The 13,511-nt window shown below is 39.1% G+C and overlaps 1 protein-coding gene across 7 annotated transcripts in view; it reads right to left on the reverse strand.

Moving 5' to 3' along the window:
* ptpn4a (protein tyrosine phosphatase non-receptor type 4a) overlaps positions 1-13,511 on the reverse strand; it is a 68,587-nt gene that overhangs the window by 38,510 nt on the left and 16,566 nt on the right. For all 7 annotated transcript variants that reach the window (XM_056389589.1, XM_056389587.1, XM_056389584.1 and 4 more), the window contains exon 2: positions 3,202-3,356. In XM_056389589.1, coding sequence (XP_056245564.1) covers positions 3,202-3,339 — 138 coding nt within the window. In that variant the 5' untranslated portion in view covers positions 3,340-3,356. The remainder of the gene's footprint in view (positions 1-3,201; positions 3,357-13,511) is intronic.

The following is a 13,511-nucleotide window of genomic DNA, read 5'->3' on the forward strand; positions in this document are numbered from 1 at the left end:
CCTTGTTTCAAAATAAAATGTTGCTAATTTTTGTTCTTATATAACCAGTGATGCTCAGACCTTTAACATCTGAGAACTCTGGCTTCTTTAAAAACACGTTTATATTTCTCAAGTTAAGACATTTTCCTATTGGTATCCACACTCAGGCCTCATAAGAACAGCGGTATCAGCCCTTTACATTGCTTACAGGAGATTAACAAATGAGAGTTTACTCATTTTAATGAAATTAAACCTTTACCTCAGACATGTCCCCTCATACTGCTTGTGAATAACCAGCTATGTGAAGTCATCACTACCCTGTCTCTTGCCAATTTCAAGTTTAACCTGCATTGGCTATTAAATGTTAAAGGAAATGTCACACACATAAAGCATTTGGTTATGTCCGGGAAAGATTATGGTTTCAGTTAAGCGCTAATGAAATTGATGCTGACTTGAAGCATGAATCTCAGGCCTGTTTTTTGTTGTGGTAGAAGGAATTTTACATTTTTGTCTGTGACAGAATGACAGACAGACAGATACAAACATAGGCTTAAGTTACTAGAAAAACCCTATTGGTCAGAAAATATATGTAATGCTCTCATTATTATCAAATCATTTCTTCTACATAACTTGTATTTCATTCAGAGGTCTCAGTCAGCAGAGAACTAAAAGCTGTTTTTCAGGATTATTTATCCTTTGCCCCTTACTGCTCTTACTTGCTCATTATTAAGAGCTGCTTGATTACCAAATAGCTTATGCAGATAGCTGAATGTCTATGCGATGTGGAGTGGTTACTATGGTTACCGCTGCATTTGTCAATTCACTCTGAATAAGTCTTGCTTCTGACCCTGCTTTTATAGCGGTGGAGCGGTGGGTCAGTGGTGGGTTGGCCTTTTTTAATTTCTTGTCATCTATCAGGCTTTCAAGCTACATCACATTCTGATGTATACTGGTATCATTTCAAATCACTTCCCATCTATAGGATCATCAATACGAGCCCTCATGTGCACCCACCCCTCACACCATGAGCGCTGCAGTTCCCATGACAATAAGCGACTGCTTCTGGATTTTCACTCTCTGCTAAAAAAAAAAAAAAAAAATCTCAAGGCCAGTCGGCCAGGGAGAGGATCAATAGAAGTATTGTTGCTCTTAAGATGGCTTGTCTTTCCAGGAAGTTACTGCTGCTGCAGGGGTCTGATCAATGACACTGTCAGAGAGACTGACAGAGACCAAGTCATTCATTCAGCAAGAGGCGGGGGGGTGGGGGTGGGCAGTCTGGAGCAGGAAGCAGAGAGGGTGAGAGGAAGAGAGATTTGCAGGGGGGAATGTAAAGAAAGAAAATGGAGAGGAGAGATTTTATAGAAAAGACTGTGATAGAGATCCACAATTATAGCTAAAAGGATAATCATGATTATCTTGCCACTATGCTCGGAGATGTTCAAGTACAATTATTTCAGTGCTGTAGAAAATCACAAAACCAAGATGCTTTTGGCAAAACTGCTTTACTAAGCACAGACTTTTATCAAATATTTTTTATTATTTGAACAAATGTTTGAAAATCATGATCACATTTCAAGAGATGTTGTACTGTGAAGAGAGAATTATGCATATTGAAGTTTATTGGCCATTTGGGTATATCACTATGAATTTGAATATATAGTGTTAAACCAACATTCTTACAGAATCCATTCATATACACAGTACATTTCTATCTTGTGTACTTTTGGTGGGAACCACAGAAAGATCAGAACAGAGAAGAGTGGCAGGAAGTGAAAGACGTACCAGCTGCAAAACGAGCATGTGACAGAAAATTCTAAATCAAACAGGGTATTTTTCTCGTCACCTGCCTCTCTCTTACAGTTAAAGATTATTTTTTAATCGATTTAGCACCATCATAATGCGCGCATTATTGTTTGTACATTTCTGTGGATATATATAAATGTGCACACACACACATCAACAGGATGTGATCTGTCAGACGGGATGTTATTAGAGGACTTGTATTTTCTGACTCACAAAGGGAATTTCCCGCCTTGTTCTGTCACAACTCTGATCAAACACTCTTACACATAAAAACGGACACAAAAAGAGAGAGGAAAGGAAATGTGTTATCACACGAAGTGACAAAGTAATGCCGGTCACAAGCAACTTGTGACCTGCTTAGGGCAAAAAATAAAGCACACACACACTCAAGTGAAACACACACACACTTAAATCCTCTTTCTGTCCCCTCAAGGTGTGACTGTATGTGACTGAATGATTGTAAAACTAAGTGAACAACTACTGAACTTAAAACTTGGGGACCAGTGAGAGGGGATATTGTAGCCAGTCTGAGAGGAGACATTTCAATTTTATAGTATCATCAGAAAAAAAATATAGTGTGAGTTGCATTTTAAATGTCTGCAAACATGTAGAGACACACAGAGGCTTTTTCCCCACCAACTCCAAAGTTAATTTGAGGTGGGCTTGAGGGGAAATTTACAGTAATGGGAGTAGTTGGGGGAGGATGAGAGGGAGGAAGGGGCGCAATGTTGGTGCTCTAACTTCCTGTTTTTCTGTCTTGAGGTTTTGCTTGGGTTAATGTATGATTATTTACGCGCTCACTCCTCACATCATGGGTTGATGAACATCCATATGTTATTTTGTTTTATTTATTTTTATTTAAATTATCACTAAAATGTAATCGTGAAATTTATGGGTTTTCTTCAGTTGAGTTGAAAGAAATCAATGGTTTTACTGACTCACCAAATCATCTGAATATGAATAGATAGAGGAGAGTGTTTGTGTTCACATTGTCAAAAGTACAGTCTGAACTTTACATCTCAGCACCTTTAAGAGTATGCTGAAATAGCTATTAGCAATTCATGTCTGCAGTGTACCAATGGATCTACTGACAGCTATCACTCAATCACTCATTGATACTGAACAAAACTTGAAAATGTGATGATTCCTCAGGCAAATTATGGAGTTACAAGGAGTATCTTAGAAGGTTTATTTCCTATGAATATTGGAGGCAATGCTATCCTCAAGGAAGGGTAAGTCACACTGAATCATGAAATATGTGTAGCAGGACTGTGTGTTCAGATCTGACCAAGTTATAACCTCAAACCGTTTTGAGAGGCTTCGCATTAATTGGATTCTACCAATTCAACCAACTTTCCATTTTTGACTCAGTTAATCAAAATTTACAGTGAGAGACTTGAACGGAGGAGCAGTACTCACGCTGACTTTGAAGGCCTGGACAGTGTTGTCCAGCAGCAGTACGTTGCACACAACCTGTGTGTGCTGCCTGTCTCGCTCCAGCTCCGTCGCCCGGACATTGTAGGATCTGCCAGCAGGCAAGCGGAAGCGCGCGCTCATCACGCTCCTACCAGGGTCTGCAACAAACCAAAGACACAGCAGAGAAGTAGAAACAATGAGTGAGAGAAACAACAGGTGAAACTGCAAGAAGAAATGGGGCATCATTAGGTCATGGTCTGATCTGTGAAATCTGGCAAAAAATTTGCCATTGCCAGTAATGTTTACATACTACATGACCCAGGTCAGCTTCAAGCACCAAAATCCCTTTTCTGTTTACCAAGAACACAATAAGCCAATGTACAGTACGACATTATGTACTTTTCTCTCAGCTGCCTTAGTGAAGGCAGCCACACGGCGAGGCAAGTCTGTACAAGCACAGTGAAGCAGCAAAGACTGACTGCTTCATAAGAAAAGAATGTCAATGAGTAGGCAAGTAGCAGATTCTCTACCAGGGGATGTGCAGACAACATAGCAGCAAGGCACTTAATCACTCACAAGATAAAATAAAATGGGAAAAAAAAAAAATTGTAAAAAGAGCTTCAAATATTTGCAATCCTCTTTGTTATATTCTTCAATAGCAGGGAAAGTTGTACACAAGACAAGTGAAAAGTAAGTACAACCAACAATCTGGTCCTTTCACCTGCCTCGAATTCTATTTATTTAAAACGATTTTAATCTTTACTCCATTCTAATAACAACTACAATCAGCGTATGCGTCCTTCATCTTTTCAGACGAAATTTGATCAGTACTTTTAATTTTATCATTTCACCATCAATGTGCCAGGCTGGAAAGGCTCATGATTGGTTGGTAAATGATGGCAGCGCAAACAGTGGTTGATGGTGCCCTGTCTGGTCATCAGTGGAAATAAATTAACAATAATTCAATCTTAAGCTGCTCCATTTAGAGTAAACCAAAGCCCCATATTACTGAAGCCACGTCTGACTACTTTCCTTTGTCTCCCTAGATAGCAAAGCTGGTCGAATCTGACATAAATTTAAGTTTACCCAGATGAAAGAAGGTCTTATCACAGATATAATGGTATTGGCATATACTGTGTTTTAACATTTAAATGGAGTACACTCTTTTATATTATCATTTTTCTTTTGATTTAGGTTTGATAATATATGTTATGTATATATATATATATATATATATATATATATATTTATTTCTGAAAGAAGTAGTTTGGATATATGCTTATTCACATTCTTGGCGAATTGCTTAAGTCTCCACTTGTTGCTTAACAACCTCACAATGAAGACAAGTAACCAAGTAAGTTACTATGCCTGGCGACATATATACAATATACGTGTTAATCAGTGAACTTTAGAGGTGGTCATCAAAGGATTTTACATTTTGTTGGATAGAGCTGGGCTAACTGTGTCCCCGTGTTTCCAGTCTTTATGTTAAGCTAAGCTAACTGGCTGCTGGTGCTAGCTTCATATTTAGCATACAGACACAAGGCTGTTGTCAATCTTCTCATTTGTGAGCAAGAAAGCAAATATGCGCATTTCCCAAAAAGTTTGATTATTCTGTTAAAATAACATGACTAGTCAGGTGCACTATTGTTTAGACATCTGTCGGTCAATGATGAATGTAAAATAACTGTATATCACAAAGATGGCGTGTTCACTTGCTGTTAATAAATCGAGCTGAGAGACAAACTCTTTATGACAAAAAGCTCCTTCTGTTGGACCATGTATATGTTCTGACAGTTTCACAGGTCAGATAGGTCTGTTTTTGTGTAGCTGCAGCAGTGTTTTTTATATTTTCTCAGGCAACATATGCCACTGCAGTGGGTTTTGTGCATGTCCTGTCCGCCTTCTGCTTTTTTATTCTTAGGTGATCTATCATGACAGGAGACATAATAACTCCACAAGGGTCACGGCCCCGTCATCAAGAGCTGCTGTATTTGTACCGATGGCTCTGTGTGAGCGCATTTGTGTTTGTATATAGTATATATGGAGAGTTCTCTGCATGTCTGAGCTGCTTGTCACTATATATCAGCACAAACCCCATCACCATGGGCAGATGGTGTGCACACTGTGCATGTACGTACACACACACACAGGAAATATATTTGTGAGTCCACTGCTAACAGCCACAACAGCCTGTCTCGTCACCTCCAAACATTCATGCTACACACAAACATATGTGATTATACCATCTGCAGGTGGTTTCAATATGCACTGTGTATAATTTATTGTACATGCTGTCTGAGTGCATCTTAAAAATGTTATTATCAATCAACAAAATATGAAGAGGGAATCTGCTCATAAAGTACAGAGACTGTCTTAATTGTGGAAGAGCAATATTTGGTCACAGTATCACGGGGTGATACAAGGTATGTGCATCGATGTTGGGTATTTGTGTTTTAAAATATATCTTTAGGATTAATATTCATTAGCATTAGGACATATGATATATTTGGTCTGTCTCACAGTAACAAATTCTGTGTACCACCACCTCTAAAGTTCGTTTACATAAATGTTGTTTAATTCATAAAAACATCAAAGTGTAAAAACAAAAATTTGGGGTTTTACAGAGGCTTATGTGGCAGACTATTTCTTCACTGGACACACTAACTGCTTGGAGTCTTGTTGTCACTGTGAGGTAGCTGGGCAACCAGCAGAGACTCCAAAAAGTCACTGCTAAGCTTAGCTAACTGTCTCCTGGCTCTAGCGTCATATTTAACAACAGATATGAGGATGGTAGCAATCTTCTAACTCTCGACAACAAAGCAAAAATGAAGCAAATTTGCCAAAAATGTCAGACTATTCCTTTTGGTGGAAAGTATCTGCAGTGACTTGTTCAATGTGTTGTTGCTTTATGCTCCTCCCCTCAGTGCAGCTGCCAGAGAAAGACATGTCTATGACCTTCTGAAAAGGCTTTTTAATTAACATAAAGTTTCTCTTGTTACTCTGACATCTGAACAAGACCACATTTCATGTCCATGGCACTGATAATACTGTCAGAAAATAAATAAAATACACATTTTTTATTACCAACAATAACTCTCATCACTGCCAGCACATACTTAATGGGACATCATATTGGTGTATCACATGGAGAAGAATATCAGGCCAAATACCAATAACATATTTTTTAAAATAGCACTGCAGCAGTTTTACACATCAAGATAAGTTGTATAACTTTTGAGTACTTTAAGCCTGTGAAAACAGTTTTTTAATGTCTGGAGGTATTAACCCTGATGATGTCACAAGGGAAAAGACAACATTTCAATAATGGAAAACGTTTCTTTGTGTTACAGAAATGGTGCACCACTTTACGTGAAATTAAAGCTACCACCACTAACGTCAGAAATTGTTACACTGTTAAGAAATAGAGAATTAGCCTACACAGGAAAAGAGCCGAGGCGTTCCCTCACACTGCATATTTAATGACTGTGACAGTTGTTTATGTTGTCATTTAGTGACTAGATGATATCCATCAGTATCTATCTGATTCAGCAGATGACACTGCTTACCATCTCCACTCACAATTTCCTGTGTGTAGCAAACTAGTGGGGATGGAGTTTGTAAGAAGTGGGCGTTTCCCAGGCAGAGAGGTCTCTAACACGGAAACGCAACTGAGCTGCATTACAGGAAGTGTTGGATCCATTGGTTGACAGCTAGCAGGTAAAATCCAACCAGGCGTGAAGCTGGTCACACTGTAGGTCATGATGGGACGGTGAGATCAATACACTCCACCAACAGAACAACCGTGCACACACACACATCCGTATGTACAGGTACACAGGCAAACTTGCGCAGCGACACATGCACGCTGATGCCAGCCACAGCGCTGTCAGCTTAGGACACATAGATGATGAGCTATGACACACTGACGCTCTCCACAGGCTGCAACGCCTTCCCTGCTCTTTTCCTGTCCTAACATTTATCTGCCATCCACCAGAAGACCATTTAAAGACCAATGTACCACAGTACTGGATCATCTCTGTAGTATACAACCATTTATTCACAGTGCTAGCACCTCAGCATGTGGACCATCTACACTACATTTATACATTTAGATTATATTTTTCATATTGTAAGTTCTTTATTTTATGTTTTATGGATTATTATCTTTCTGGTTCTTTCTCTACTGTATTCTTCACTATCCTCTTCTATTGTACCATTTTCTATTCTACTGCTTTCTATTCTCATTGTTCTATAATTTTCTGCTCTGCTGTGTTCTTTTCAGTTTTGCTCTGCTGAGCTGGACAGGACAGCCACACTCCCCTGAGAGAACCCTCCGGAACTCCGGAAGCACGCTACCATTATTGCTTCCTGCAGTCAGCAGAGCTTACAAACAGGCAGGAGTGTGTGTGTGTGTGTGTGTGTGTGTGTGTGTGTGTGTGTGTGACTGTGTGACTATGTGTGTGTGTGTGTGTGTGTGTGTGTGTGTGTGTGTGTGTGTGTGTGTGTGTGTGTGTGTGTGTGACTGTGTGTGCATGAGGGCTCTTGACCCAAAAGCTTCCCTCACTGGTGGGCTCCTCTGGCTCTCTCAGCTTATTGCAAACACAGACGGTCCTGCAGCCTTCCTGTCTGCACACAGGAATACACGCCCTTCATATAAACACACCTACTGCAACACATAAACATGCACATGTACGCACAAGCACATACACAAATAGAGACACACAAGTTATCTGACATCAACATCAGGTGGTGTATAGCTCCACTTTATCAGGATACACACAAACACAGAAGTACAATGATAAAACTTATCCCAACTACTGAACTATGATTCTCCACACATTTCTCATTTACACTAACATATCAAAAGTCTTCAAAGGAAAAGTTATACAACAGACACCACATCTTTTCCCAGTTCAAATGCAGGCTGACTACTGAACTTCATTTGCCCCATACATTTCTATTTATACCCCTAATTTCTTCAAAAGAAACTAAAAAGACATTGTATGTATGTTTTTTCTGACCCTTTGTGTTGCTTTGGAACAATTGAAATAATAGGCTAGCAGTTAGGAATCCCAAAGGAATTGTACATCACTGCTGCACAGTGTTTCATAAAGCGTAAACTAGGCCACAGACAAACAGGTGGTCAATTACAGATGTGTGGCACCATGTGTGTGTGTGAGAGAGAGAGAGAGAGATTGCAGACAGCTTGCAATTGCTGTGAGTTTTCATAATAAATGACTGGAAAAAAAAAACTACTTAAAATCCCTCATGGATCTTTTTCTCATTCTGCGTATGATTTTTAAATAGAAACACAGGAATGAAACATGCACTATACACAGAGTGGAGGTCTGCATGATGGCACAGATTAAAACCTAGCCTGACCCAGTGTAATATCCTAGTTATTCTGTCTTCATAAAAAAAAGAGGTATGTTTGGTATTAAGCCAGCAAGTCCAAGGTCTGCTCTCAGCCTGGGAGAAAAAAAAAAAAAAAAAAGACTTCCTGTTCCAGGTCTTTCTTTCCATCGTGCCCCCAAAGCACACTCACCCATCCTCTATCTATCTTCGCCTACACCTTCCCTCACTCACCTTCACCCAGATTTTACCAAGCGCTTCCCTCCCAATATTTACTGTCACACTCCTCCCTTTTTCGTCCATCTACCCTTCACCTTCCCCTGCCCACATCCAACCACCCAATGATCTCTTTAATTCTACTTAACTTATTTAGGGCAACAACAACAGCAGCAGAGTGCTGTTTAGTGTGTGTGTGTGTGTGTGTGTGTGTGTGTGTGTGTGTAACTGACGGATTTAAACAAAGCATTTAACATGTGTCTATGTGGGGGAGGTGGGGTGCCAGAGAAGTTGTAGCTTTAGGAATGTGGGCAGCGACTGACCTTTGACCTCCTTTACGGGTAGCCATATGTGGCCTTGGCTAATGGTAAAGTCATATAGTGCTGCCTGTAATCTGATTGCTACAGTATAGTCTGTTTTAAAAGAGGAGACCCTTTCAGTCCAGTAAAGGTTTTTCTACTCTGAAGGTTGACATGGTTTCTGAAAAATATCTTCTATCTTGAAAATTCTGTCACATAATTACCTTCAAAATGAGATTTATTTCAGCTTTCTAGAGAAAACTATTTTTTGATGATGATGCATATGTCTAACCAGCAAATGCATGAAAAAAAACAAAAGAGAATTTTACAGCAAGACAACCTGCAGTTTTTTACATCACACTTCCTCCACTGTGAAACTGAACGTATAAACCAACAGATGAAGGACAACTATGAGTCAGAGCCTCACAGTATGTTTGTGAGAGTTCAGACTGTCTAAAATAGTGGGTTTCTTTAGGTTTCATTGTCATCATTCATGCATAAATCTGACTTGTGAAAACCTTTTTTAATCCTTAGGTGGACTACAATGACATTGTAAGTCTTTATCAAGAAACATGAACATTACAGTAATTATCCAAAATTAACTCTGTAATCATTAATTTGATACTTCTTGGTTAAAATTTGACCTGCAGTTGTGCGCATGCAGTTTTAAATGTAGTGGGTGATTATAATGGATGTTATGGGTCCACTTTTAATTAAGTAAAACAAGTCAATTGTACCAATCATTATGGGAGGGGAATGTGTTGTGTGTGTGTGTGGTCACACATCATAGACTGAGTTCATCACAATTCAGTTATCCAGACTTCGACAAACGTGCAGATTTATGCTTGAACTTCACTGAACCCTGTGGAATAAGCCTCTCCTAGTGCATGAATGAGAATCCTGAGTCAGCTGGCCCGAGTGCATAGATTAGAAAAAACACACAGTCCAGTCCAGTTCTCAGCTTCCTACAGCCACGTTTTTAATTTCAAATTAAGTGATAAAGATGTGATACCAAAAAATAAGTGTAAAGAGGAAAACTGCCACAAACAAGGGGCCCAGGATCCCAATAGAAGTCCTGTAATGTTGAGTTTTTACCAACTGGACTTTTATTTATATTATATTTTTATTTAGCATTGTGAAAGAAGAGATATGTTGGGCCACAGCTGTCACTACATCCTACTAATGAGCCATATTTTACAGATGGCAGCAAGTCAAATGAATATTAAAATGCATATTTTTTATGCTACAGCATACAGACCGACTTTGTCAATAGCATGTCATGTGCTCTTTTTTGAGGAAGGAAACTCCGTACCCAAAAAGAACAGCAAGTTATTCCTAATTTTTACAAGCTGGCTTCACGACCGTGTCTTGCCTGTTCATGATCCAATCAAAATGCCATTGATTCTTTTTACATAGACAGAAAACATATCTGCATATAGTTTTCTTGCACAAAGCAGTAATTTTCACCATTGTATCATTAGATGTTGATGCTAACAGCATGAGGCACAACACAAAAGCAGCTACAGGCTTTGAACAGCAACCCACATTAGGTTTGTAGTAAGCACATCTTGACACCAGAGTTGCTCCGATTCAAATACTAGTAACGGAAATCCCTCTGATACAGCTTAAAATACTGGAATGGGAATCTGCGAGAATGCAAGTCCATGCATCAATCTGAAACCAGGTAATGTATTGAGGCAGTAAAACAGTAGCCTACACATGAAGTTGCACTGTGCAGCCACTGGCAACTACTGTTATAGAGCAGCGAAGAGGAATAGATTCATGGTAAATAGCATAACGTTAGCTGTTGGCCATGGTCACCAATAGTCACTTTTAATTATTGAGAATTATTACATTTTGAGTGATTGTTTCTGTTTTAACCAGCATCGTTTTTCTAGCCTGTATGGCACTGTTCACATGGAGGGCAAGAAGGGGCTGAGCAAATCAATGTGCCGTACACTGCTCTACTATGAAAAACGATTTTACCTATTTGAAATAGTTAAAAATAAAAAAAAAGAAGAAAATTTATATGTGGTGGTAAATGTGGCTATTGTGGCAACCCACATATAATATATGTAAATATTTTCCAACCAAGCCTCTTCTCCATGACTTCAGTGTACCATAAAAAATGAACTTGTGTAACAACTTGTTGATGACTAAGAGCTTGAGATTGTCATTTTAATCAGATCTTAAGAGCTGAAAAATTATTATTTCATTATTACAACCAGGTTGACTCACCAGGTTTCCAGTAGAGAACTTTTTCTATCATTTTGAAAAAAAGAATTAAGACCCCCTTAATTCACATATAAAAAGACAAAGTTCATTTGTGTTTTCTCCTTCTAATATATTAATAGACTACTCATTTTGATCACCTTAATAACATCAGTGCACTCTTGCTTCTTTATAGTGCATGTTTGACTTGCAGAGAAAGCACTAGAGGGGCTAATATCATTAACCATGGCTCTGGCCCAGCAATTACTGAAGTGCAATGCACAAATTAATTATGTTTTTACTTACACCTGTATTTGACAAGGAAAAATGTCTGCCATGTAAAAAAGGTCAACACAACCAGATATGTAAAAGAACTGCCTCAGTATAAAGCTGACAATGTTGACCGAAGCCTACGAGTACCAACTGAGTTTCTGAACAACATGAGAGAAAACACTGCTGGAGTTTCTACTAGAGCTTTTCCTGAAACACATTTTTTCTCCCTTCTTGCTTTTTCCTCTCTCCCCCTGTCTTTAATTGTCAGTATGGCCTGTGAGTCCATTATGCAAATTATAGTCATCAGTGCCAAGGAGCAGCCATTTACTCTCTCAAACACACACAAACACACACAGAGCCATTTATAAAACCTAACACCTGTCACAGAGATTCCTACTGAATCAAAGACAGGCGTTTGCAGTCGTGTCTCTTTTCAGCTCATTCTGTACAATGTCAGTACTGAACTCATGTTCTCTAGATGCAACTCACCTACCCATCATAATATCCTCATTATAAAATCATCCAATCTACATTCTCCTTTCCAACCCTCACCCATAATAGCCTCTATGTTCTTTTACTCTCCACTACACCCTGATGTTCTGTATACTATGTCATAGCGTTTTCTCCTCTACAGCTACACTGCTCTTTCATCTTGCTCTCCCCCCTCTTGTATTCTCCCTTCATCCCCTATATATGCATCTTTCTTCCATTTCTACTTGTTTTCTCTTGAGTTCTTCCCTCTACTCACTTCCCATCTTGACCTTGCTAACATGCATTGCCTCTAGCTGCAAAGCTAAATGTATGCACAGGGACATATCTCCTGCCCTCCAACATTTTAATACCATGTATTCCTTCTATAGCGTCATTGTAAACCGTTACATCAGGCTCTTCCAGTGATTTATATGATTTACCACTGCACAGAAAATGATTACAAATGGTTTCAGGTGGACGGGGGAGATGTTGGGGAAGAGACAACTACCCCCATAACCCACCCTTCTCTATTCAACCTCTTGTAGTGAAACACCCTCTGGCTAGAAGCACATACCTCTAATCAGTGCAATTTCCACAGATATGCTGGATTTCAAACTATAACACCCAAGCAGCTACAACTGCTCAGAATATTTCTGTATATAGGTTTATCTCATCTCACTTTTATGTGACAGAATTTACATGTATTGTAGTTCTCAATCTACAAGACAACAACGTTTAGCTCATGCTACAACAATGTTGAACGCTGTAGAAAAAAAAAAAAACTCTTTAAGGTTCATCCAGTTCTCACAATAAGACTATTACACACACACACACAACAGCCAACACAACAGTTCGATATGTCCACTAATAAGACCTTAATTATAGTCCAACCGTGGAAACTTTCAGGTTGAAACTTTATATTACATCACTATGATTATAACTGCAGTCAACACACACGCATACACAAATGCCTGGGTTTTTCTGACGTGCGCTGATGGTTTGAATTTACATATAGCACAAAGGTTACAGTGGTGGCTATTGAGCAGTGGTGGAGGAAGCCCACATTTTTAGGTCTCCTGCTTTCACACTTCAACACTGCAAGTTACAACTTGCTTTTGCTGCACAAATGCATTAACATCCAACTATTCCACTTACAATTATTCATTCACAGTGGTCAAGTTGTCCTGTGCAACAAAAGTCCAAGAACCATTAAAAAGTCTAACCACTGAAACAAACATTAGATGAAAAGGCAAACGACTGGGTCAGTCATTGATTTAATTCACCACACAGACACCTGGTGCTTTTTCATTCCTCTGAAACATCTCACAAAGCTTTAATCTAGTAAACAGGTATGAAACCTGTACCCGTCTCTGCAGGTAGCACTGTGCTGCTCTGTGCAGGTGACAGCTTCTATAAATATGTGATACTTTGTAGATTTGTTTGCTACAGAGCTTTTATATTACCTCAGTTCATTTAAGTAGCAAAGGC

The sequence above is a fragment of the Seriola aureovittata genome, chromosome 11 (genome assembly GCF_021018895.1).
Source record: "Seriola aureovittata isolate HTS-2021-v1 ecotype China chromosome 11, ASM2101889v1, whole genome shotgun sequence".
Lineage (NCBI taxonomy): Eukaryota > Metazoa > Chordata > Actinopteri > Carangiformes > Carangidae > Seriola > Seriola aureovittata.